Raw genomic sequence first — 27695 nt, 5'->3', positions numbered from 1 at the left:
TGTTTAAAAAGTTGTACGAATTTGAGAAGATTAAGCTTCTACCAGCAGAATGATATAAGTAAAGGAATCTGATATACATGTGATTTATGTGGTTGTTATCTGGCTAAGATTAAATAACTTCAAGTAAAGGAACTACGGTTAAATATTTCTAGGTTGCTCTTTAAATTAAATGTCACATTTGAGTGGACAAAAAGCTCCAAAAGTGATCTTAAAGCCAAAGATTTCAGCGTTATAAGTGATTTTATAATTTGAAGGAGTCAGATAAACGTCATCGGGCACTCCAGTAGCGGCGCAGCTCAGTCTGAGACGACAGCTCGGGCCAACGGCGCCACCGTGTGGCCACGACTTCACATTACAACCCAACGAGGCATCGCGACGTCAGGGAATGCGTTGTGATGCGGGAAATAATCTCACTTAATTTAAAAGAAAAACACCTTTTCAATAGTTTTCAGGGGCCAGAAATGTCGCCGGCATGCAGAGGCAACGGAAATAAAACAGACACTTCCTCAAAACAGTCTATCAAATCAAATTTATTTAATTTTAAAGGGGTGCTCTGGATTCACAAGTTGCAGCTACAGTACATAACTCCTCTTCTTATTTCATTAAAACAGTCCAGTCTCATGTCAGATAGGATATCTCCCCAATAAAAGGTCACGCTACAAAAAACAAAACAAAAAAAGGACAGATGCATCAAATCTGATATATATGTATGAAAAATTAGAACGCTATCAAAAATAATGTGGGACAGGAAGTGTTCAAGGTTGTGAAAGGTGCTGCATTTAACTCAGTCGGGGTGGGTGGGGGGGGGGAGGTGATATGGACAGCAAGTCAAAGATTAAAACCCCAAAACATCCACCTAAAAACAACAGAAACACAGCAAACAAAGTCAAGCTTAGAATTAAATCTGTGCGTTAAAGGGTTTCAGCCCAAAATGATGCAGATCCAGAGAAAAACAACATGATGGGATTTGCTTGATAATTTAAATTATTGTTGAAATGTTGAAATTATCTACATAAAAGGCCTTAATTTCAACAGAATACATTTCTCACTCGAGCACTAAATGCATAGCAGGTTTGTTTCAGATAGTTTAAAATCCATACTGTAGGTATACGTTAGACTTTCTCTTCACGATTGCCGTCAACACAACAATAACCGGAGCAGAACTTCTCTTCCAGGATACGAAGGATGATAATAAAACAACCACAACCTGTAAACACTGCCTGCCAGATCACATCTTTCCTGCTGACTTTTTATGGGTATCATAAATGGATTTCTTTTTTCACAAAGGCACTGGAGACCAAGTCTGGTTCACCGTCCGCAGATCAAAATCAGCCCCAGTTGGATTTTTTTATTTCTTCTTTTTTTTTTTTTTTGCAGTGCTCAAAAACTAAATAGAAATAAGTCGAAGCCCGTCCAAACATCTGTGATCAAATATGAGTTCACATCGAATCAGAAGAACGTGCCGTGAATGAGACGTCAGACCGGAAGTTTGATTTTTTTTATTTTTTTTTTTAAACCCATTCAATTTTTTTTAAAAACCAATATTTACATTTTTCTGCCGGAGCGGAGGAACCGACCCCGAACCGATATGTTGAGACAGAAAAGCAGCAAAATCATAGGAAGCGTGTCGCTCTCATCGCTCATCAGTTACATCTGGAGTTTGTCCTTTTTTAAAAAACAATAAAATAAAATAACGGGAACACGGACGCAGAAATTCACCCGTCGGTCGAAAGCTCGGTTTATAATATTAAAAAAAGACTCGTGGCTCGTGTTAACGTCTTAGCATCAATCCTTAACGTAGTTTGCGATAACATCAAGATTTCAGAATAAGTTGGAGCCGACTCGGAGGCGAGTCACAGAAATGTTGGTGAATAAAAACCGACTGCACAACATTGAAAATGATGCTAAAATGTTAGCATAGCGTGAAAGTCTCACGCCAAGAAGCCGAAGCTACGCTAACCTTTCAGCCAGACGCTACGCAGCACATAAAGAGGTCGCTCAGAGGTCGATACGACTCGAGTCGTGGACGACGGCGTTGGCCGCAATTTCACCAAAAAAAAAAAAAAAAAGCGTTAACGCCGTGACGTCAGCGCGGAATAACTTACCACTTAAAGCGATGCTAACAGGAAGCTGACTCTTATCTACGCTAACGTTTCAGTCGAGCATATTATTAAGTGTTACGTCACAAAAGCATTTCGCCGCCAAAAACAAACCGGATCAGAAGTTCAACGTTAAAATAAAAACAAACAATAAAAAAAAAGTATCGTTAGAACGAGGTATTTTTTTTCACGTTATTTACGACATCAAAACTTTGCGTACGTCTTGTAACAGCGTGAAAAACATCCCGTTGTAACGGGCGACTTTTCTTTTTTTGTTGGTGGGTGTGGGGGGGGGGGGGGGGGATACCGATCCGTCTGGTTTCCTGGCGCGGCGTCGATAACGCCTCCGACTCAGCGTTAAGCATGCAACTATACAACCGGTACGCGCTGAAATAAAACCAAAAACAATGAGCTCCAAAACAAACGTTGGCAGCGAGCTGATAAATAATCGCCCGAGACGTCTTCGAGCCGACGGCGCACGCGTGGGTTCGTTTTGGTGTCCGTGTTCCCGTTAAATATCCGTCACCAGGTTAAACTCATCCTCACGTACGAGCAAAAGGAAGAGGAACCGTATGACGTTAGTGTTAATGTGTCCAGAGACGATATCGGTATGACTATAAATATATATCTATATATATCTATAGATATATATTTATATATATGTGGAGACTCAACTAAACAGCTGGTAAAGTCTGTATTTCGTCCACTGCATCTGAATATTTTAGTCGCTCTCTGCTGGGACCCAAAGAAAAGAAGATAAGACTGGAGGGTAGTTATGTGGTTTTTTTGTTTTAGATTTTTTTTTTTTTTTTTTAAGTGGATAACTTAACTATTAAGACAAATCATGTACAGCAACGTCTAAAAGAATATCTCTCCTCATATCGCTACGGTTACGGTGATTAACTAAAGTGGCTGACGGTCTTTGGTTTACCAACCCTTACAAAGTTGAAGTATCACAAGCCGTGTCAGGAAGCATAAATAGAAGACAAAATCTATATAAAAGGAGAAAAATTAAAATAAAAAAAATCAACAAAAAGAAACAGCACATGTGATCATCTTCAGAATCAGTCTCACAGTTTCATCATCTTACAATAAACCTCTATACACACACACGGTTACAATTTCATCAAACTTCATCAAACCCTGAGCAAAGAGGATGAGCTTAAGATTATTTTTCTTCTATATTAAGAATCTATTGAGTGATATATAGATATGTGTACTCGACGCGCCTCCGACCTCTCATCGACTCGTTCGGAGAGATTCTGGGATGGAGGATCAGATGCTGTTGTATGTGCAACGTGTTTTAGTTTTAACGTGGCGGTGATCCACTCCTCTAACGACGGAGGTGAAGTTCACACACCAACCAAACACTGCAAGTCGGGTTAGACAATCAGTCGGTGACGGCTTCTTAAAATTATAAAATAAAAGCTTATCAGTTCATGTGCACAGAAATGTTTTCTTGAAAATATAGAAGAAACTCCTTAAAAAAAAAAATAATAATAATAATAATAATGAAGAAATTGGGGAAAATGCTACAGAAAAAAAATAAATAGTGGAATGTTTTATTTTCTATATTTGTTCCATGAGTTCAAAACTATCTTATCGGTCCAACCACTAAAACTTCAGACTTCATCTCCTCCTTTAACCACTTTCCTGTTTCCGTAATTCTTCAAAACACAGGTTCGACTTTCAGGGTGTTCAAACCTCCGAGAGGTTTTGTGTCATGATGCTAAAAAAAAACAAAAAAACACCCAAAATAAAACTAGTATTAAGTTCTGGAAGAAATGTTTATTTGGTTGGGGTTTTTTTACGTTTCAATAATACGAGCAATAAAAACAAATCTATACGCCTGTTTTTGATTTTGATTTTTTTTTTCAGTGTATTTCATGGAGGGTGAAAATGGAGATATTTAAAATGTCAAGGCAGCAGACTGCTCAGGACACATGGAGTTGCACGGCCTGTAAAACTGCTGAGTGGGCGAGCGGCGGATAATCCTGACGACAGATGGCGGCAGAGAGGAGGGGGGGGGGGGGCTAGCTCTTTTTGACTAACCCTCACTTTTCTACAAGGTGGCTGCTAGATCGGATCAGCGGGGGAGAGACACACACACACACACAAATGCTCTAAAATTCAACGCCGCTGCGATTGGTGCTTTCCCGTCCTGTCACCTGGTCCCCTAAGCCCACCTGCAACCAATCACAGACGAGAGCATCCTTCCTGCCGATCCAATCTAGCACCAGCCTTTATATATATATATATATATATATATATATATATATATATATATATATTCACATTTGCAGAGCACATCAGCCCAAAAGAGCAGAGAGGAAAAAAAGGGAAGAGGGATGAAAGGCTGGAAGGTGAGGAAACACTGGCGGCGATCAGTTTTAAAAGGAACAAACCTGCAGTTTTTTTAATCTTAAATAGAATTAAATAAATTGACACCAACCAACTGGCTGGGACTGCAGTGAAAGTGCATGAGACATCGCAACAACAACAAAAAAAAAGAAAAAGGAGAGCGGTGGAGAATTCATCCGGAGCACAAAGAGCATGGGATGTTTCCAGTAACAGTGGCCCGATCGGGCCGTGGAACAAAAGAGGCCGGCCCTCCGCTGGACTCGGGCCAAACCCGACAAACAAGCCCATCATTCAGCCGGGCTCGGCTCTCCTTACTGCCTCGTCCTCACGCCACCGGCCAACAAACAGACCAACCAGAGGACTCAGCACCTTTTACCCACATTCAAGTGAAGGGAGGGGCAGTGGCGGTGGGGGTGGGGGTGGAGGTGGTGGTGGGGTGCTGTTAATGAGAACTTTGTACCACTGTGGAGTATTTACAGTGAGCTGTACAGCAGAGTGAGTCTCCAACATGAACTCGGCTCCCATCAGTAATCGTCAAAGTAACGTCCTCACAAGAACAAGAAGCTGAATCATCAATTAATTAACCAAAAATGCAATCCGGCACATTCGGCGGCTTCGCTGCCGCAGCTTCACTTGGTCTGGTAGCTTATGGCTCTGACTAATGTTAGCTCGTGTTTTATATATATATATATATATATATAAAATAAAAGAAGTCGATAAATATTGTGTAGCCGACTTTTTTTTCTCCTTCCTGTATTTGTTATAATATTTAAAGTATTTACAATCACGCTTCATTTCACAGTTCAGCCGAAGAAAAACAAAACAAAACAAAAAACAAGCGATCATGACACAAAACCTTCGCGGTGGGAAAAGATTTGGGATTTCAAACCAAAAACATACGACGTAGGGGGCAATAAAGGTTAAAAAAAAAGTTAAAATTAAAATGCCTCGCAGTGCTGTTGCCGTGACGACCAACATCCGTCAGCCTTAGCGAATGCTACAACGTAATTAAGAATGACAATTTTATCGGTATCGGTCCTATTTGCCAACTGAGCTGCAGCTGTAAACGTGTCCATGTGCTTTTAAAAAAACAACAAAAACTATTAGTAATAATCAATATACAGTTCTTATTTTTAGCTTTTCAGGATTATTTAATGAATCAAAAAGGAAATGGGGGAGGAGGGGGGGGGCATTTGAAATGCAACACGAGACCATCATTGGTGACGTGGAGTTTGAAACGCGACAAAATACGTGAAAAGAAGGTAATTATGAGGCGTGGATCGCTTCGTGATGACTCGGCATTAGTGTTGTTTACATGCACCACAGCCTCTTTTGCATAGATTGAATTCAGAGAACACAAAAAGGCCATTTCTTTTTTTTTTTCTTCTATTTTTTTTTTTTTTAATCACTACGACTTCTGAACGATTAAGAACATTATCAACTTCAGGGTCTAGATTTGGGTAACAAACTAATACTGCAGCATGTTTTTTGGATAATAACATTTTCTATATATTTTTTGATAAAGCGAAATAAAACAAAAGTGAAGCATGAGACTTTATTTTTTTTTATTATTATTATTTTTTTTTTATGAATGCCTTTTAAGATAAATATCTTTATGCAGCCGTGAAAAAACAAAATGGTCCTCTCTGGTCGATTTACAGAGTTTTGAAACTTTTTTCATTTTTTTTTTTTCTTCTTCTTCTTTCGAATGAAAGTAAAACAGGATGTAAATGTCTAGAAACGTTTAGTGTATATACAGCCCTGTGCATTAAGTGCTCAATGCAACACCTGATACACAAGTGCATACAAATCTCTAGTGCTTCAGAAGAACTCAAAACAGGAACTAGATATTATCTCTGAAGTATCTGCGAGGAATCAAACCTCCAAACGCTCCCGATGGTTTTGTGGTTAACTGCTCAGACGTTTCAACCTCTCTGCCACCTCAACTTATTGCTCTGACCTGGACCCTGAGTTCAGCTGGGAACCGTCCGACCTCAAAGCGCCACATTAGGGAGAGGGCGGCTCTGAACACGGGTCGCCCTCGGAGACGGCGGGACGTCGCCGAGGTTGCCCGCCGTCCGCTCCAGTGTCAACCAAACTGAGATAGTGAGTTCAAGAACAACGCTCACGTAAAACAAATAAACACACACGAACACAGCAGGAACTCAAACAAACAAAACAAAACAAAAAAGTCCACTTCCTGAATGCCTTCACTTTAGTGTAAGTTAGTGTAAATACGTTAAATATTCCGCATCCAATCATGGCTTCACATTATTATTATTATTATTATTATCCAAGACTATGAGAGCAGCTTGGGAGACACGGAGGATTCTGCCAAACTGAAATCCTGCAAACGTGTTAAAAAGAGCTAAATAGAAAGGGTGAGGAAAGATGAGGTCGTCGCAGCAGATTCGTAACAAACATCGTGCCGCGCGGGAAACAAAACCAACAGAGGTGAAAGGTCACATTAACTGGGCGCTAACGACGTAGCAGTTTTTAGCTTTAAAGTGTTTGACGAGGGGTTTTGAACTTGCATTTTTTTTTCTTCTTTTTTCTGCCTGAATTTGACATCCCACCGATTATATTATATTATATTGTATATTATATTATATTATAGTTCGGACTCCGTCTCATCAGCGTGATAAGTGAACGGATGGGAGAGTAAAAGCAACTATCTGACACTCTTACAGCGAAAAACAAAACAAAAGATGAAGTCCAAACGCAGCCTGTCGTCACGGCGACTGTCTCACACACACACACACACACACACACACACACACATATACACTCACACTCACTGTAACAGACCTTCCCCAGTCAGCAGCAGCTGTAAACACAGTAGGAGTAAGAGATATAAGATAGCGTCTCTCCACAGAAGCTCCTCTTTATATTTTCTCGTGCGTTTTTTTTCGCTCCATGTCGGCGAGGCGAACGTGACCTTTCTTCCGTGTTGTAAATGTAGACAGACACAGTGTAGCACTTCAATAAGATCCAGGTTAGAGCCAAATCACCCTCCACCCCACCCCACCCACAAAAAACAAAACAAAAAAGAGAGGAGGAAAAACAAAACCCCAATTCGTCAGACTTCAGTAGTAGAATTAGATCGGTGGTGATAGAGGTCCACGTCGGCAGCAGATTCGTAACGGAGGAGTTAAAAGTGTGCGGAGAAAAATGCCCAGGAGTTGTGGAACGAGAGCAGGCAGTCATGGTGTACTACAGTACAACGGTGGGGTCGAGCTGCGTTAGTAGCTGAGTGTGCGGCTTGAGCGAGCAGTCGTGAAAACCGGATATCAATCGTCCTTCGAGTTGTCCGTGACGGCGGCCGCGGGGGACGGGTCGGGCAGGCGGCTCCGCCGGTACAGGCGGTAGCCCTTTCGGCAGAGCAGGACGAACCAGTAGACCTGCGGCGCCAGGATGCACGTGTTGCCCAGGTTGGTGGACAGCGGCAGGTGGAAGGGCACGCTGTACAGAGGGATGCCGTAGTGGCGGCCGTACATCCAGTACATGAAGGGGAAGAGGGCGATGCGGCACACGAAGAAGGTGAGCAGGACCATGCCGCCGTTGGCCTTGTGCAGCCAGCAGTCCTGGAGGCTGAGCTGGTGGAGGGGACCAGAGGGGGGAGGGGGGGAGGGGGGAGGGGATGGAGGAGGAGGGGATGGAGGAGGAGGGGATGGAGGAGGAGGGACAGCGTGGACACAGAGAACTATTTACAGTCGCACTAAAACACAAGATATTCATTTTCCATCTCTAAGTCCGGTTCATGTCAACTGATTTCCAATTTTTTTTTTTTTTTTTCCAATCAGTTCCTGTCGAATATGTTTAAATCTGAACATATAAAACGGATTTATACCCAAAGTTTATGAGACACAATAGCTATAGGAGGTATATTATAGATCCAAGATGGGTGATATCTCCATCATCATCCTCCTCCTGATCTAAAAACACTCCCATCAATGACATCTGGGCATTTCTGGGCTATTTAAAGGGTAAATTAGTACCAAAATGACCATTTATTTGATTTTTTTTTTTTGATTTACACTTTATTAATCCCCGAGGGGAAATTTCATTTATTCAAATATCTAGCTATATTTCTTTGTTTGCTTTTGTTTTGTGAGGTTGTATGTGACTGGATTTTTTAATTTGTGATGCATTCAGCATGAATAAAAAGGCAATAAAGCCAAAGGTTACATGCAAATTAGCTTGTGTGAAAGAGGCAGAGTCCAGGCTGTTGATATCATGAAATATCGTACTACAGTCTTTACATTTGCCATCAGTTTGTGTTTCTTCAGATGATTTCATAATTATTTTTTTTGGGACATTTGTTTAAAGCACTAACCACGCAGTGAAAATGCCAAACTTCAGGATTAGATTTTGGTCTCCTTCTCTGACTTCATGTCCAACAACTAAATTAATACGAGAGCCTTTGATCTCCTGATCTTCGATTGATGGACTGGACTAACTCCACGCTGCTGATGAGAGCAGTAACAAAACCGTCTAGCAGAGTCTCTGTTAGTGCTGATCCGGTCCTAAAGAGGGCAGCAGTGCAGCTTGACTCGGCTCTTTTTGTGTGTGTGTGTGTGTGTGTGTGTCTGCTGACACCAGATGTCAGCAAAGACCCGAGAGCTCCACGGTCCAGTGATTTCACTGAGCTCCACAGTAACGGCTCTTCTATTCTTAGATTAATGCACCGTAAGACACGCGAGCTTCGACTCGCACAATACATACTGTGTGCCGTGTGTCCGGTACGGCTGCAACTTACGAACGCATTAACTGCGGCGGACGTGATCGGAGGCGGGGAGAGCGGACGCCGCCGAGGCTTCCTGCCCCGAATGCTGCTGACTGATGCTTTTTGTGTTGTTGTTTTTTTTTTTCTTCTTCTGGTGAGCCACGCACCTTAATTATTAATGCAACAGTGACAAGCTACATCCCAAATGAAATGGAGACACTCAGGTTTTTTGACGATGCGAGGATCTGCATGTCACCTGAGTACCGACTGCAAAAGTAAAAAAAAAAAAAAAAAAGATGCCTAAATGATCGATGTGTTAAAGGTCATAAACTCTTAATACTGTGTAAATGCCCATGTGTGTGCAACTTTCTGTTATACGCTTTTATTTTTTTAGCACTGAAATAGAAATAAATCCGAGTTGACGGCTTTTCTGTATTTAAAAAATTAGACCTACAAAACTGAGGCCATTAAGGAAAGTATCATTTCAAACCGCTGATGGATAGAGTGGAAGTGAAATGAAAGAAACATCCACAGTTTGAGAAGGGTTTTGACCAAAGTAGAGAGCACACATTAATGCTATTTGGTTTTCCACTGCAACAACATACAGTAAACAGAAGCTAAACGATCTCTTCCTTAAGCTCCACCCCCTCAGTTACTGCTGCTCCACCTGTCCATTTTCCCAGGCCACACACACACACACACACTCAGTCATTTTTGAAACTGCAGAGTAAATGCTGTGTCCTACTCGGGTTTGAGCTCGACGCACACAGTAAGAGGAGCAAGGAGTGCAAAGCTTGACAGGGCCTGTTGTGCCTAGTTACGGTTGCTAAGCCGTGATTGCACCACTGCTGCTCAGGGTAAAGTGTTTAGCAAACGATTGGCCCGACTTGGCTGCGTGGTAGTTGACCCGTCCGACAAAGTGGCCGTGGCCTCGTGACGCGTTTCGCCTCTCAAAAGCTCAAATGTCGGTGTTTCCCGGGCGGCCGCAGGTGAAGGTTCGCGTGTACGTGCTCGTCTCACCTGAATGAGTATCTTCCCCAAGGAGACGAAGGGTGTGCTGAGCTCCGTTAGGAACAAGCAGCCGATGAAGAAATCCCCCTGGTCCTTTCTGAAGAACTGAAGACAAACAAGAGCGCACGCAGATTGAGCAAACAAACATCAGCATGGGAAAAAAACACACAAAAAAAAACACAGCTGACATTCAAGGACAGAAGAGGCTTCGAAAGTCCAGGTTTGGACTGCAGCCGCTTTTGGCCAAAATATTTCATACGTAGCAATCTTTGCATTTGACCGTCAAATAATTAAATATTTACCAAAAGTAGTCATCGGTCCCTCCAACATTTTACCTCCATACATCCCATATTTCAAGGTGTAACAACAGAGACAGTCTTCCTACAGCACGGCCGCTGGTCCTGCGTGACAACCCTAAACAAATCTTTGCATAGTATTTGGTAGACTGTTTGTATAGGTATCTACAGGGTTTTGTTCAACCTGTTTGAGAAAGGATGTTAGTGTGGTTCTGTTATTTCAGGATATGTATCTGCTCACCTCCCTTTTATCGTATGTGTTTAGCCAACAGTTAAAAAGTTCTAGAAAGACAAACGAACACAATTCATCATTTCTTCAGATGGTTTTCGAAGCTTTCTACTTCCGGCGTGCCAAAAAAAGAAGAAGCAGGAAGTGGTTTGGTTTTCGGGTGTAGTTGTGCGAGCTTGGATGATTTCGGGGTGTCTCAAAAAGGCTGTTACGAGAAGCGAAGTACAAATGTGCAATCAGGCACTTGTCATTAAATTTATAACCAGACAGTTTCTTCAAACAGCTGGTTGTAAATACCAGTGATGAGCTCAGAGCAACTTTATGAGCGCAAATGTTTCACCTCAATGCTGCGATGGGACAGTTCGAAAAGGACCGTGGTAAATATACATCCACTTAATGTGCACGCAGAGGACAGAGGTTTGACTTTATAATGGGATAACGTCCACTACACTTTGTTGTGGCTTTGCGAATTGGTTCAATTGAAGTTATATACATGAACCCGTCACTGGTAACCACTACAAATACAAACAGCTGCCAAACCTGACATGGTAATGTGATATTTCCCAACTGAATGAGTCGAGGAGGATCAGCCTGGCAGCACAATGAACACTCAAGTCGAGTCCTTCAAACACAGGCGGAAGAAAGCTGCATTGTCTGGTGTTTTGAGGGGGGCTGTAATGTGAGAGGGTCCTTGTTGTCCCACTAGGACGAACAGTATGTGCTTCAGAAATGTTGACTTTGGAGAATCAAGATCTTTGACCGCAATTGGAGTCAACACCGATCTGTTGGTAGAGCTCCGAGCTGGAAACTCTCTTTTTTTTTTTTTTACCAATAAATACTTTGGCAGTTTGGTTGTACTCTACTCCACATGCACGCACATACTGAGCACGTGTCAAAACAAACAAATGAAATTGAGGTGGAGACTATGATACCCAGAGGCTGCTGGGTAAACCGTTTTTATCTGGTGTTATGAAGACAACCTTTTTTTGTACAACCACAAAAGGCAGACATCTTACTCCACCACAACTCCAAGACAACAAGGCGAGAGGGGGGGGGGGGGGAGATGTCCTGTACATAAGTCAAAAATATTGACCAGTGCTGTGTGGTTAGAGATGCCACCCTAGAATAGGTGAGTCAGTCCAGTTGGATAAAGAGATTCCAGACAAAAGACGAGCGCCGTCTGCTCGCCGTGTGCCGGCCACGATAAATAAAGCATGAGCGGCCCGGGACGTGGCTTCGCCATCTGCCCACGGAAGAATGACCGGGACCACGGCAGGAGGAGGGGGGGGGGGGGGCTTTACACCCCCTCTGCTAAAATACCTGGCTCCAAACCACACCTGTCGTGTGGGGACGAGTGCGTTACCTTTCAAACTTCAGTGTCTGACGGCGAGTACGAGAAATCATTTTCAACTTCACTCTGTCCATATTTATCCATTTAAACAACAGAAAACATTATTAAAAAAACTAATTTTGCAACATAATGATTCTGCATAATGATGCATCTCTCCACTACTGCATGGCATTAACCGTTACCTTACTTTTTCTGTAAGTATCTCCGGAGTTGCTGGTTTCTGATCTTCGGCCAAACAACCCGCCCGGTGTTTATTATTTGCTTTTTTCTCTATGCTGTTATTTTCTCTCTCCGCTCTCCAAACTTCTGTCTGAAGTTTCTTCCAATAAAAATGTGGCTCATGTGGGGATTGTTGGGTTTTCTCTCGATAAACATCAAAGTTCTCAACCCTGAAATTACTGATGTTGAGGTTTGGGGCCGATATAAAAATTTAATTAAGGCACAACAACAAACAGTCAGAGTCATAAAGAGCTGAAGAAAAACACAACAAACAGTCGGGCCGCTAAAGAGCCCTGATCTCAACATCAAGTCTGCCTGATAAGTACCTTGCCACTGCACACAAATGGACATCAGCCTGCCTGTTTGCAGAGTCGATTCATTTACGACTTGAGAATCATCTCTAGCCATGAGCTTAACGGTTGTCGTGAACATAAAATCAATGCCGTGAATGTCACCTTGCACCGTCGTTAAATACCGGTGTAAATACAGGACGAATACATAATGAGCAGGTGGTGGCGACGGAAGACTAGAACAGTCCAGAGGTGCTTCCCGACAGTCGTATCCCGACTCCTTCTCCACGTAGAAAGACTCGCCCAGACTATAAAGCCACAGAAAGCCTCCTGACCTCCTGACAGCAGGTCCACACCGAGCGCCTCGTCCTGCCAATCACGCACCAACAAATACCGTTTCATCAATTCAACTTTTTCTCATTCTAATGCCAATTTGCGATGATTAAATTCTAACTAGTCACGTCTGGTCTGTCACGTGGAGCAGTGCCACGCTGGATGAGGTAACGCCACCCGTGACTGCGATGTTATGAGCTGGGATGTTGCTCAACTGGAAGTCAAAAGCTTCACCTTCAGGCTTATTTGCCAACTTCTGATTATTGAGCCTGCCCTTTTACTGCCGATACAAAAGGCCTTTTCACGGCAGAAATGTTGACTCGTCATAACGGGAACGCCGCAGGTGCAACTAATACCGCTAACAATGGCTCGGTTCCATTTACGTGTACCAGACCAGTGGATGAAAACGTACGATACCGGGACCTTTAAAACCGGCACATCTAAACGTAACTAAAAAAAAATTCCCCTCGGGGATTAATAAAGTAACTACCTAACCCTAACCTATCCTCTAACAGAAATGCCAGATAACTCGACCGGCTCACGTATTTACCTCCGCCAAGTGGCATAAAGTCAACGAACGAGGGATAACAAGAGGAGAAACAAACAGGAGGGGAGGTGAGTTTAGAGAAAAAAGAGGACGACTGCAGCTGGAGCTGAATAATGTAGGGTAATGTGATCCTATATAGCCGCTGACTGCCACTGCAAACAAAGGGCCGGGTTTCCACTGCACCTGGCCTGCTAACCTGGGATACTAGCTGGAAAGCAGAGGGAGTGGCTATGTTCTGCAAACTCGATTACAGTCTGGAGCAATCTCCTAAATAACTCTGGCGCGTTTGATAAAATATGTATAGGATAGAAACAGAAATGTTCTGGATAAATCTTTGTACAGGACCAGAGTTGTTTTCATTCCAGCCAACACCGAAATAACCAAAATAAGTTATTAATCAGAACACAGAGCACTTTTATGAACTTCCTTGCATTCTTTTAAAGGTATTCAATCTGCTGCCCAAAACTGTGAACTCAGCATTAACAGTCCAGGAGGTTTCCAATTTGCCGGTCATTCGAGCAATAAAAGCCTCTCCGCTGCTGCCTGCTTCCTCCAAAACCTTCCTTTTCAAAGCATACTACATGTTTATCTATTTAAACCTTTTCTTTCCTCCCGAACTTTGATGCTTTCATGTACACCGAGATCTTTTGTCTTCAGTCCAACACTCACATTTCAGCAGAAATATCTCTTCCTGTCTATTCTTATTCACCTGTCCCGCTTTGCAACATCTACAATTCAAAGACATAAAAGAAAACAATAAGGAATAATTTACTGGCCTTTATTCAATAAAAGTGGTCAATAATTACTTGCTTAGTGTTTTTCTTTTCCTGCCATTTACTCCCTTGGAGGCCTGAGCACTTGTTTTTTTTTTCCCTTTGAACTGACCAAGTTAGACTTTATTTCCTCCAATAGACCACAGAGTAAATCAATGAATTGGTCCACTTTACTGCATAAAACAAGGTCAGTTTAAAAGGAGAGATTTAGAGAGAGGGAGGCACACTGGTTCATCAGTAAAAACCCACCTCTGATATAACCAAGGATGGTAAGGCTTGAAAAGCAGACCAAAAATAGGAGACGGGAGGTCCAGGACAAAGTCTGCAGTCCCAGACAGGAGGGAGAAACGATTATATTCTTCAAACAAGGAAAATAACCGGCGCTGTTGGACCCACTTTCCTCCAGAGAAAAGGTCAAATCCTGCCGACTTCCACACCCAATTGGTACAAGTCATTTTCCTGATTGTCTCATTGTTGGTTTCAGAAAGTTAAAAACATTTTGATGCTGTAACAGTGCGGGTAGCTTCGTCCCCTGCGCCAACTTTCAGGGATTTCAGCCTTTATTCACGGTATAAGTTTTTCATGGTATGATAACTGTCTAACCGATAACAGTATGACAATATTTTACAATTATAACAACCGTTATCATTTACAATGACCCTTAAATGAATGAAAACACACGGTTTCTTTTGGTTGAACGCTTCAATATCGTTGAAATTTACAACTTCTTTTTAAATTGAAGTGTAAAAAGTGTCCTTTTTGAAAATAAATCAAACGCAGTAATATAAAAGCAGGACTTTACTGCTGTAGTTGGCTGAGGTGGAGCTCTTATGAATTGTTTTCTTCTAATTACGGATTAAACTGCTGATTATTTTCTCTGTTAATGCTTTTATTGCTTTGTTTGTTTAGGGCACTTGTAAAGGCAGTTCTCACTATTTTTGGGGAAATTTGACAATGATTTAAATAGCTGCCAGTTCCTGAAAGCCAGACTGATCCTGTCTGAACCTTAGACTCACACACTCGTATGGTCCAAAAATGCAGCTGCGAAGTTGTTGACTGGTTTTAAAAAGAGCGAGCCCATTACCCGGGTCTGAGCCATGAGCCTCTCTTCCTTGGCTCCCTGTGCACTTTAGCTCAGGCCATTACAAAGCTTGGCCTCTGCTAGGACTGATTATTAGTTAAGCCACATATTTGTAACAGAGCCATCTCAACATGACTGTTTCTGTGGTTAATTTGGTCTTTTAATATGCTTCTAAACAGGAAGTCACCAGTGAGAGGAATTAAAAAAGCTGATGATGATTCAGTATTGTGAGTTTAGTTGGAGAACGTTGTGTTTGAACCACAGACTGGATATAAAAGTGTTCGTAGCTTCCGGGTCTGAAAAATTAGACCGATGCAGAAGTACCTTAAACTGCAATACCACCGAGGGCCACTAGAGGTCGGCTCCAAAAAGACTCGCATCTAACTCATTAAATACAAGTCAATAAAAATAAATTCTACAAGTCATTTCAGCATCGTTAGCTTAAATTTCTTCTTAATATTTTTCTATCGGTCGATCGGAAAATAATCCCGTCGTTAATTAGAAAAAAAAGCTTTTAAAAGTCGTGTTTGATTGACAGGCCTGTGGTGCAGTCAGGTTACAGCTATGGGTGGGCAGGTCTGCTGGCTCCTCCCCCAGCTCATCCAAATATGGTCACTTCCTGCTCCAAACCGCTTCAAACTAGCAAGATAGCGACGGCCAACATCTGAACCCAAGGCCTCATAGTTTTCAGTTTCCTTTTATTTCAGGCTGCATCCGTTTATTTAAATAAAAACTGGACTTACACACTAAAAAGGACCTGATAGATAATCAATGACAGCGAGCACCACGTCTACTTTTCGCCGCCACTTAAGTAATCATTAGGAGACGATGCAACTTAAAGAAAGGATTGATTTGAAACCACTGCACAACATTAGAGTACGCAGTAATAATGCATTAATGGACCGTATCAAAAGAACACAATTTATGACTTATCATGAGGGAGCATTAACTGTCTTCAAGTTGCTATTTGAACCACCCTGAAATAAAACAATATCTGTCTTAAAATCACTGTAGTATGCTTTGAAAAATTGCCGGTAGTAATTTAAAGTATAAATTCAGGGTCGATTTTCATAATTAATTGCTTAGAATTAAATCAAATACAGAAAGTAATGGCTAATTTCCCAAAGCGCAAGGTGGCACTTTTAACACCCAAAACATCATGAGTTTACAAATCCTGCAAAAATTCCAATAAATCTTTTCTGGCTTTTCACTTTAATAATTAAATTACTGTCAAATTTACAAAGTTGGAACCCAGCAGATGTGTTTTCTGTTGATCAACTACTTGATTAATAGACTTATCATTTCTGCTGTAGAGTTCGGCAAATAAATATAAGGTTCCACTTACTATTACATTTTTTTTTTTTTTTTTTTTTTAATAAAATAAAATAAAGTCAGGATCTGCTTTTTTTTTCATTTACAAATTAAGACTTAGCAAATTATAACAAGCCATAACCACAGATATAACGCCTGGAACTGCCCCGCGGCAGAGTGCACACAAAGACTGATTTGCGATGCTAATTGTTTCAGCACTGGTGCTGCATAAGACTGATTCCTGCCAGTAGCCATTGCAGGAAGCTAGTGATCCATCACCAACAGCACCGCCTGCATTTACATCCAGTTTCCTTAATTATTGGTCTGGACTACTGACAACATGACCTCATCAATGCTCGTTCTTCTCAACCCCCCCCCCCCCCTTTTTCCTTCTCCTCACCAGCGTGACAGGCAGCAGGATGGTGAGCAGGGCGATGTGATGCAACACCAGAAGGAACTCTCTGCGGACGAAGGAGTTGACGGTCCTCAGCGAGTGCCGCTTGTAGTCCTCGTGCCCTTTGACGCGGAAGCGGTGGTAGTGACTGAGGTACATGGCGAAGATGTCGTACGTCATGTAGGGGACACCGTACCCTATGACGAAGTAGGTGGCCAGCCAGTGTCTGATGAAGAAAAAGAAAAACACAAAATACATTTTAATCATATTGAGAGTGCCGTCTTAACACTTCAGCCTCTTTTTTTTTTTTAATCGTGACAACGATTCGGACACGTTGCATCGAAGACCGAGCACAACCTGATTCTCCCCGATTTCTATATAAAGAAATGACACGTGGAGTTAACTGTGCACAAGAAGAGCAGGGCAGGACATCAGAGTAAATGAAACACAGTGACAAACAGGGTTTTTTGAAAAATGTGTCAGACTGGCAGAAACCCAGCAAACAGTGAGGAAGAAGTCTGCTCAGTGCATCTGTATTTAAAAAGGACAGCGCAGTAACGCTGCATATTTGTAGTGTAAAACGTTCAATATGGAGTTATCGAGGCTGGGAAAACTTGATTTATTACCTCACGTGTTGTGCGACCTCCTCTAATGTTAACATTAACATTACATACGCATCATTTTGAGCCGAAAGCAGCTTTATGTACGAGCTGTGGAGTCTCTTTTTATCGGTCTGTGGTTCGCCATCTGTCAGCTCTGAGGATCACACAGGACCGAAGCAGTCACTTACTGCTGAAGTTTGGAGGTGGTGGGAAAAAAACAACCAAAAAAAGGATTAAACATTATGAAAGCAATGTCACGCTATAACTGGACCAGACCTCAGTAGCACAGGCTACATCTGGATATAGGTGAGTCATGTAGCGGCACACATTTTTATATATATATTTTATAATTGGACATGAGAAATATTCATTTTAAGCTTTTCTAGACAACAAAACAAAAGATTATTCCTTATTATTAAAAATCATCATACATTAATTTACCAATTTTTTTTGCGATTAAACAGTAACAAGTGCGATACATATTTTTTTATTCAAAAATTATGAAAAAAATAAAAATAAAAAAAAATAAAAAAGCTATCTTACATAAGGTGAGCAGGTTATTAAGGCCGTCTGAGGTTTCAGTGGTCCTACCACAGCGTTCGGAGCTACGAGACGCTGCACTAGATGGTAAACCAAAGTGACCTTTACTTCCAGGAGAAGTAAACACACACAGACACTCATTTAACCAATGCTGCCTTTCTCCCCTCTCACATGCAAAACATGCAAAGGCTTTAAGGCAGGCTTACGTAAGTACAGTATAATAAACAGCTTGGATGGCCGCGCTACTCTAACGAGCACCGATTACCGTTGATGGTTAATTATGTGGACAGAATGGAGTAAAGCTGCGGGGCAGAGCTGAGCTACTGACCTCCGACCTCTGACTGGGTTCTTTAGCTCTTAAGGTCGGCGGATGGAGATTAAGAGCAGTAAGGCACAACAAACAGCTCAGGACGCAACGAAAGGCTACTGCGGTCTCGTAGCGCGTAAAAAGGTGCATGAGCTGGTTTTTTGAGACGCGCTCCTCCCTTCACACGAAACATACAACGCACATCCTTCAAGCAGGACAGCAAGAAACTACCTAATACAATCATCTGGATAGCTTAGCATTAGTGTGTTTCATTGTATGAAGGCATTTGTAGGTTTTTGTTTTTTTTGCTCTAAAAATATTAGCATGAAGCAGATATATTCTGAAAGATTTGTGCCCTATTTCAGGGATAATTCCAGCTTATTCTGACTTTGCTCTGATGTGGATGTTGTTTTCTACTGGATACACAATGACTGCGTCCTCATCAAAGGACATCGCTAAGATCAGGAAACACCTACACGGCACAAAGTGCTTAAACGAGGCCAGAAACCAAAAAGGAGTCAGATGAACAGTTCAGCCGGGTCATATAAACCACATTATTCACATCCAGTGGGACCAAACAACTGGCTGAGTGGGAATTAGGGTCTCATTAAATGTCCCACTTGGTCCACAACTTAAGTCACAGATTTTAAAAACCAAATTCTCATCTGTGTGAAATTTCAAATGTTTTTTTGTTTGTTTGTTTTTTCACCACTACAGAACCTTTGGAGAGTTGCTGCCTGTGAGGCCACGCAGGCCAAATGAAGTGACAGATTGTGATGCAGCATTAGAGTATTCATGGTTCTGACTCTGAAGCATGTGTCAGTTAAGCTCCAGGCCGTGTGCACGTCACAGGGCAGCAGCAGAACTGAGCAGCGTTGTGCAGGACTTAAGCTCTGCGGGTGAAGGGGAGGGGTGGCGGAGATAAGCGGCCCGAAACCGGGACTGCCCCGAACCCGGTCGCTGACTCAGTGGGATTACCAGGCTAGCAGCGGTAGCCTAGCGTCACACTTTTCTAAACCTGAATTGGAAGGAGGGTTGTGCTAAGCTAACACTACCTCACGGACAGGTGTCGGATCTGGAGGCGGGGCCTGGATGAAAAACCGCTGCCCGAGGAAAAGAGTTGGGACATACATGAGGAAAAGCAAGTCACACCTGAAAACCCTCCAGTGTTTCTCCTCCAGACATTATTACAAAGAACGGAAGAAGACGGACTCATCGTGTAATCGTGATCAAGTCAAAATGAATGCGGTGAATGACACGAAGTCTGACCTGTCGTTAATGACGTTTCCCCGGCATGATGCCACAACAATGACTCCTGCTGTTGTCGCCATGACAGCATGGATGGAGGACACCAGTCTGCAAAAGAGACACACAAAAAAAATACCTTAGGTGGAGAAAATGTTATTTAAACATTTATTCACTTGTATGAACGATACATGATGATGTGTAATATAGATATATAAGACTGGGCGGCTAAATGTGGGTATTTATACTGTATGTTTTTAAACATGCTAGTGCTGTCCGCTGGTCCAATACTCCAAATATACACTGAATACATCCCCACGGGTTTTCGTAAAGACATTTACCTTAACTTTTAATCTACGACCATCGTTGGGTCGAATCATAATGTGTCCCATACTTTGTTTTATGATTGACAGCTTCAGCTGAACTGTGTGTTTAGGACTAATGAGCTGTAAATGTGCTGTGATCAGCAGTGGTTTGTTCAGAATTGGACAACTGAGATTTCCAGGAATTTATTAACGAATAAATTGTATTAAATCTGTGTTTTAACACGGGTGTTACTCCAATAAACCTCATCCGTCAAACTACGGCATACAATACTCAGTACGTCGGATAAACTGTGCAAAGAAAAGAAAGAATATTCGCTCTATCCACGTTATTGATAGCTCAATTTGGCAGAACTTGACAAATGTAGGTCATGTTGTGAACAAGTGTCCCTTCAGGTGAGCTACTCAAGCAGTCAGACATACAAGTTGAGTGTATCAGCGTGGGATTAGCAGCGCCCCAGCCTCAGCTTTCCTTGTCTATAAACAGACCCGTGACATAGGAGAACTTGGTACATCTCTATTTGAAGTGTCCCACGGCATACACCACATTCACAGGCCTCAAAGAGTTTACTCACAACTCCAGGACTCACGATAACATGACTGATTGTAACGTGAAGAAAGTGCGCTGAAAAAATATCCACATTTTGAGAGATGAAACGGCAGCGCCGCTTGTGATTTTTCTTTTTCTTTCTTTCTTGTAATGCTTCAACAGAGTTATTTTTGTCCGATTTAAACAGGACATTGGATTATATCACCAATTTGTTCAAACTATGAATGACTGATTTTGCTCAGACGAGCTCTCTCTCTCTCTTTCTCTCTGGCTGCTGTCCAACTTGGCAGCACTGACAGTAAGCTGCTTTGAAATCAGAAAACATGTAATTTATTCCCCGGCACTCAATGCAGCCATAATAGACAGTCGCCCCTTTAACGCACCACTTTGTTTAGGAATGATTTTTCCCTATGGGTCCGTTTTTTTTTTTTTTTACATCGCCACCTACTCATCACCACCGACAGCGATGAATGGAAGCAAACACGGGTTACCTTGTGAAACTGCAAGTGGGACAATTACCCAGCCCTTGTTCATTATGGATGAGAGGCCTGTGTGGGCTAGAAAACCAAAAAAAAAAGAACATTTCTAATTTACACATTTCTGGTGATTTGGAGAGCCTTGCTGAGGATTAATACCGCACTAGGACAGTACTGATCTGAGCACTATCGGCTCATTTTAACACCAGACAAGAAGGATATCGCGTTACTGTCTTCTTTAGCGCCGTACCCTTCCAAACAGAAACCGGATTATGGGAGCGATCGTGAGGTTTGAAGGTCTAAGATCGAGTCAAAATAATCACGCAGATTATTTATTTAAAAAAACGACGTGATTTTTAGAGTCGTATAGCTCTCAGAGGAGCTGCGTTACATGATCAGAAATGTTGCTTTCATATTTACCAATATCGATAATTATCAGAATATACATTCAACACAACAGGAAACCCTTTTGGTGAGGAACCTTTTGAAAGGCTCTAAACTATGGTTTATTTTGGAATCAATAACTCGTTATATGTTGTTGGGATAGGACACGATTTTCAAGCATTCAAATAGTCATTATAATATAAAACAACGAGTATATGCGACTATTGTTTTTGCTTATTTCCCCCGTTTTTACCGGCGCCTGGTTGTAATGCGCTACTCCCTTCAGAAGGTGGTGGTATTGCGCCGAAGAGGTGTCTGCGTACCACCGACATTAGGAGTGAAGCACCGAGCAGATGATCCATCCGCTGAGCAGTAATCAATGGGCAGACGAAGCGAGTTTGATGTTGGACGTGCTTCTGATCCGCCTAAACAAGGGTTTTCAGTTTGAGGGTTTCCATTAAAAATCAGATGGTTCAGAGCAAAATTCAAATAGTAGTTTTGCTTGAAAAGCTCATCATTAACATCTTGATATTGGCCGAGTACAGTCGTCTCTTAGAGGGATGAACCCGGTTTATTTTACAGGCCACACGGTCTTTCTTCTAAAGACGCATTTTACATTTCTAAACTCTCATCTACAAAACAAAATCACAAAAATGAAAACCACAAAACCAACACTTCTGTCTTGTGGAGTACGTGGATCCAGTGTTGGACCTTTTCCGGAGGATCATTAGGCCTGATTGAAAATGCGGTCATCTCCAAAGAGACCCAAACAGCTAAAGAACACGATCACTTAACAAGCAGCTGACTCCGAATCTTTCCCTGTAATAATGATGATGATGATGATGGTGGTGGTGGTGATGCACCATGTGATCAGCATGTCCCAAAAGATCCACTGAGGTATTACACATGTAGTCACAAAGCCCTTTAAACCCTCACAAAGACAACCAAACTACCCAGAAAATGTCCCTCGGAGCGGGCAGGTCTCCGGGCAGGTCTCCGGGCAGGTCTCCGTTTCCAGGTTCCAAAAGTACTTTTAAAAGGTCAGCAGACTGCTTTCTTTCTTTTTAAATGGTGTGGTGCAAACAGTAGAAACAAAGACAGTATTTATGTGGTTTCCTGCGTGAACCTGCCGTCACCTCGCACCAAAGTCTACGGGGAATGCGACTACGACGCCGAGCGATCGGCAAGGCAACGGTGGACACGTGACCGGCGAGTACCAAAAAAAACCACACACACAAACACAAACACAAACACACACACACACACACACACACACACACACACACACACACACAAGGCCCGAGCTGGGAAAGACTAACTGGTTTCTCTCTCTCTCCATACAAACTCAACACATTTTCTCCTTACGCCTTGCTGCCTTCTAAGGCTGCGTACTCTGTCACAAGACCCAGATTTTACACAGCACATTCATTGTGTGTCCGCCAATAACCCCCTTCGCTCCGCCTGCTGATGAAAGCTTGGGTTTGACGTGGGTGAGGAGCGTGCGTAGGGAAGAAGAAGAAAAAAAAAAAGGGGGGTGAAGAACGCTTCGCTGCCTTGTTCGACAATGTTGTCTTTTCTTTCCTGCTGTGTCAGCCCAGTGATCCACCTCAGCTTCCCTTTCACTTCAACCCAAGTCTTCCTCCTGACTGTTTGCGTTGTACACGGACTCTGTCATGTCCCGTCACACACACACAGTGTCTGACAGTCAGGAGGGGTGAGGTTGGGTTGTTGGGTTTTTTTTTTGCTCCTCCAGTAAATGGGCTACGTAATCTGAGGGTCTACGGGCGCTGCAGCAGAGCGTAAGAAAAAGTGACAGCACAGGCAAAAAAAAAAAAAACAGGGTAAAGTGCATTTCATGGCAAGAAGGAAGTCTCTCTGCCTCTCTCTTCCTATCACATCTCAGCAATCGCACAAATGGATGAAGCAACGTCGCCGACGGCGTCGTTCTTAACCCGCTACTGCAGATTAGTGGTAATCGTTTATCAATTAGCTTTGTACTTTAACAAACTCACTCGTCGTTTAAATACCAAACCGGTTCCAGTTTTCCAAACCAGACACCTCCACTGAATTTGTTTTATATCATTATATTCAAATTCAAAGACGAAACAAGTCTTTTTTGGTGTTTTTTTTTGCAATTTCCTGATTTACCTTTAAAAGCCTTAAGATTGAGGCCCAAATACCCCCCCCCTCCTTTACTCCCCCCACCTCCCCACACACACACCTTTTGATGTATAGAAAGGACAAAAGTAGTTGTGTAAACGTGACTCATACTTTGTGTAAATGAAGCAATGTAGATTCCTGTCAACTTGAAGCGGTCGCTTGTTGGTAAACTGCAGCGGAGAAATCTCTAAATCCTTAAATTAGAAGCACGACTGGCTGCGTGAGTCTTAAAAGGCAAACTGTGACTCTGGCCATGAGACTCTTTAGTTCAAAGTGTGCTGGGACACGGTGACTTATTATAATCCCTTGTGAAGTCAAGCGTTGTTCTTTAAAGTAGGCTGACCCTTTAACAACAGCAGTGTTTTTGTCGGGTGATGTGGTCTGTTGCGTGTTTTACCGTCAGACACTGCTGTATCAGCACTTTTTTGTTGTTGTACTTCCTAAGTAATAAACCTGTCAATCAAGCGATGCAGCCAGACATCTTTTTGTCAGTCGAGTCACGATTGCTGATTATTGGCACAGATTTCAAGCATTTTCACGATTATGTTTATTTTAATTTTTTTTTTTCCAATTGCCGATCAAATATATTAATGTAAAAACAAACGTGCTGCTTTGACACTGATGCAGCAGTTTGTCTCAGTCTGCAGTTACAACATTATTAAAGACCGCGGACGGAAGCTAACGGTGTTGCCGACTCGAGCTAAGAAATATAAAGATTACAGAAGAACCTTTATATTTCAGAATACATGTATTAAAACATTCTGCTGGTGCTTCGATAAAAGATTTCTTTGTTGTTATTCCAAGATAATCAGTCTACTTGTTTCCAAATAATCAGTATTGGTATCAGCCCAAAAAAAAACACAAAAAAAACCCCGCCACGTATCGGTCGTTCCCTTTTGCTGACACTCATTACCCACTTCCCATTTTTTCCCAGACACAGTGGAAATGTCAGGAAGTTGTCTTTGTGTAACAGAGATGATCATTATCACTTTAAAAACAGCAACACGGTGGAAAAGCTTCAAACTGCTCCCTACAGGTGTGTTAACATGCCAACAGTAGAGGCACCTTGAGACGACCACATGATCGCAGCTGGTTAATCAATTCGTCCAAAAGCATTCAGCAGAAGTCACATGTTAAGTTCCAGCTGTTTTTATTTGATCTTATCTGGTGAGAAACTGATGGTCTTAGGTTAGGTAGTTACTTTATTAATCCCCCAGGGGAATTTTTTTTTTTAATTTAAAATTTCAGACATCTTTTTGTCAGTCGAGTCACGATTGGTGATTATTGGCACAGATTTTAAGCATTTTCACGATTATGTTTATTTTCAATTGCCGATCGAATATATTAATGTAAAAATTTTAAATTTTAAAATTAATTTTTTTTTTTAAATCTTTCAGGTTTTCACAATGTTGTTCACAAAAAAAAAAAAAAAAAACTTCTAAATAAGTGACCTTAGGTAAATTGTAATTTTCTTTTTTTATTTGACCAAATTATAAATTAAAAAATAAAATACATCAAGGCGCTGTGCTGTCCAAACACCTTTTCAAGCCCTGCTGGTGGTAAAATAACACACGTTTGGCTCTTTCTCATCTCGTCTATGTTTTTTGGACCGACCTCGAACCCTCTCACGAGTCGAGGTGGAGACGGAGGCGACGACTATTTGGCATTTTCCCAGATCGGTGAGTTTGGATTCTGATGATTACGCAAAATGATCGAAGGCTGCTCAAATAATTGCAATTTGGTGATTATATAATAATTGCGAAAGGCCAGATTTTGACGAAAATTACATCTGGTGATTAAAATGACACCTAATTTATCACCTTAAATATTAACATGAATTTGTATCATTATATTAGACGAAAACGTGAAGTGACAAGTTGATATTTATAATCATCAGCCAGTTTTACAGTGACTTATTAGAGAAAAATTAAACACTGGGGACTTTAAAAAAAATAAAAATAAAAAAGTGCCATAATTCAGTATGAACTCGGCTAAAAACTGAATTAAAGACACTAACGCGATCCAAGCTGGGAGATCTGTGTTGATTTAATGTTAGAGAAGGAGCAGTGTGACCTCCTCCCCCCCCTCCCCTCCCCTCTCCTCCCCCTGTAATGGACACTTGTAAAAAGAAAGGAACAACACTGAGCATTTAGTAAATGATCAGAAAGCGTTGTGCGGGAGCAGGGTTCAGTGTTTTCCACAGCTAACTCAGCAGTCGGGCTCGGACCAGGAGCTCAGAGGAGGATTAACCGGAGCGACAGCCTACAAACGAGCATTGAACTGAGCTGTGCACATGTGAGCAAAGTCACACTGACCCAGAAAACACCCGGCACTACAATTCATAGTCATGATTACTTCCCATCAACCTCAAGAGATGTGTGTGTGTGTGTGTGTGTGTGTGGGGGGGGGGGGGGGGGGGGGGTAAAAGTTGGGAGAAGGTTGATGTGATGTTTTAATTGAATTATTCATAATGACATCACGCTGTGGCGTTTTGTTTGTTATATATGGAAAGATGCCCCTCCATACGTGGAAGCAGGTCAGAGTCCAGACTACGTAACCGCACGTGAAGCCATGTTTCCACCAACTTTGGAGTAACTTGTATGATATTATTCTTTAAAATCTTCTTTTTTTTTTTCATGCATTCAGAGAGAAAAACCAACCTGCACGTTTTAAACCGTGTTTCTCCTCAGTGAGCTTCGACTTTCTGGGTTTTTTTGCCCTACAGGGACCCATAGTTTGGATTTCATATCTGCAGATGTACCGACTCTACGGGGGATTACCGAGCCCCCTCGTCTTCTATTTATTATTATTATTATTATTATTATTATTATTATTATTATTTATTATTTTAAAAACCACGTACTGCAAAAACACAACATGCAAAATATCAACCACACAAAATAAACACACGGGTGATTTAAAAATGCAAAATATCAGCGTTGAATTCGAAGTAAAAAAAAAAAAAAATAATAATAAATAAATAAATAAAATAAAAATAAAAAAACGCGAGAAGACTGACAGGCTAGCGAGTGTTCCTAGCTTGGAGTTAGCTAGCACGGGGGTTGTTGTGTCGCCGTGCTCCGGTGTGTGTACGGAGGGATGGACCGGAGCTCGGTGGGTGTTTATTTGTTTGTTTGTTTGTTTTGGTGGTTGTTGTTGTTGTTGTTTTGTTTTTTTTTACCTCTCGCTGACCAGCACCACGTCGGCATCGCTCCAGTGTTTGAACACACACGGCAGGATCCTCCTGAAGGCGAAGAAGAGACCCGGGAAAACTACGGCGCCGCAAGCTAAAACTTGCAGCATCCTGCTGTCCGTGGTGTCGCTCTCTCAACGGCTCGCTCTCTCTCTCTCTCGGTGTCGGTGTCGGTGTCGGTGCTCTTCACCGGGAACGGTCCACCGTCAACACACACACACACACACACACATCAACACACACACGCGCGCACACACTCACACACTCCGCTGAGGCTCATCAGCAGCAGCAGTAAGCGGCGGCGGCGGTACCCGGTGTGGAGCTAACGGAATACACGGGACGTCCGGTGCGGGATTTTCAGAATAAATGTCTTTTGACCGGGATCACTTCCGGTTAAGCAGGAAACGCTGGAATCACGTTGCGGTTTTTTTTTTTTGCCTTATCGGTTCGGTATTTACTTTATTAATCCCCGAGGGGGGATTTCTTTCGCTTCAGCAGCATACAGGAAAGCAATAAAATAATAATAGAATAATAAAAAAACAATAAAATAGCAGTAAAAAAAATGTGAAATATAAAATGCACAGTATATACAGTGCAGTATATATCTATATATATTATATACAAACAACCAAGAAACACAGACAACGGTGTTATTGTTGTGTGATGGATTTTGCCAGAGGTGAGTTATTGTACAGACTTGAATGATCTCCTGTATCTGTCCTTGTGACAGATATATTTTGAAGGAAAACGTTTTTTTGTTGTTGTTTTTTTTCAGCTCATTTCAATTTAAACTGCCAAAACAGGGGTTTTAATTAATTAAAATGAATCTACATCTACACGATTGTAATAATTCAACATTTTAATACCTCGAAATCCAAATACTTGGTCCTGCAT

General features: G+C 41.9%; 1 protein-coding gene across 1 annotated transcript; it reads right to left on the bottom strand.

Moving 5' to 3' along the window:
• Positions 1 to 514: 514 nt before the first annotated feature.
• LOC138196111 (ceramide synthase-like) lies at positions 515 to 27128 on the bottom strand. The gene is made up of 5 exons (XM_069145859.1): positions 26790 to 27128; positions 19740 to 19826; positions 17028 to 17247; positions 10207 to 10302; positions 515 to 8056 (listed from the first exon to the last, which is right to left on the bottom strand). The coding sequence occupies exons 1-5, from the start codon at positions 26909 to 26911 to the stop codon at positions 7751 to 7753; spliced, it is 831 nt and encodes a 276-aa protein (XP_069001960.1). The 5' UTR covers positions 26912 to 27128; the 3' UTR covers positions 515 to 7750.
• Positions 27129 to 27695: the final 567 nt, after the last annotated feature.

The sequence above is a fragment of the Embiotoca jacksoni genome, unplaced genomic scaffold (assembly GCF_022577435.1).
Source record: "Embiotoca jacksoni isolate LCO1_2020_lvr unplaced genomic scaffold, fEmbJac1.0.p SCAF_13, whole genome shotgun sequence".
In the NCBI taxonomy this organism is placed as follows: Eukaryota; Metazoa; Chordata; class Actinopteri; family Embiotocidae; genus Embiotoca; species Embiotoca jacksoni.
Note: the sequence above shows the minus strand (reverse complement) of the source record. Positions and strands in the feature narration are given on the sequence as shown.

Excerpts from the sequence above, each read along its gene's own strand:
- LOC138196111 (XM_069145859.1), bottom strand. The coding sequence starts at position 26,911 with ATGCTGCAAGTTTTAGCTTGCGGCGCCGTAGTTTTCCCGGGTCTCTTC. Across the intron at positions 19,827-26,789 it reads GTGGTGCTGGTCAGCGAGAG|ACTGGTGTCCTCCATCCATG; the intron begins GTAAAAAAAAAC and ends TCTCTTTTGCAG. Across the intron at positions 17,248-19,739 it reads GGAAACGTCATTAACGACAG|ACACTGGCTGGCCACCTACT; the intron begins GTCAGACTTCGT and ends TTTCTTCATCAG.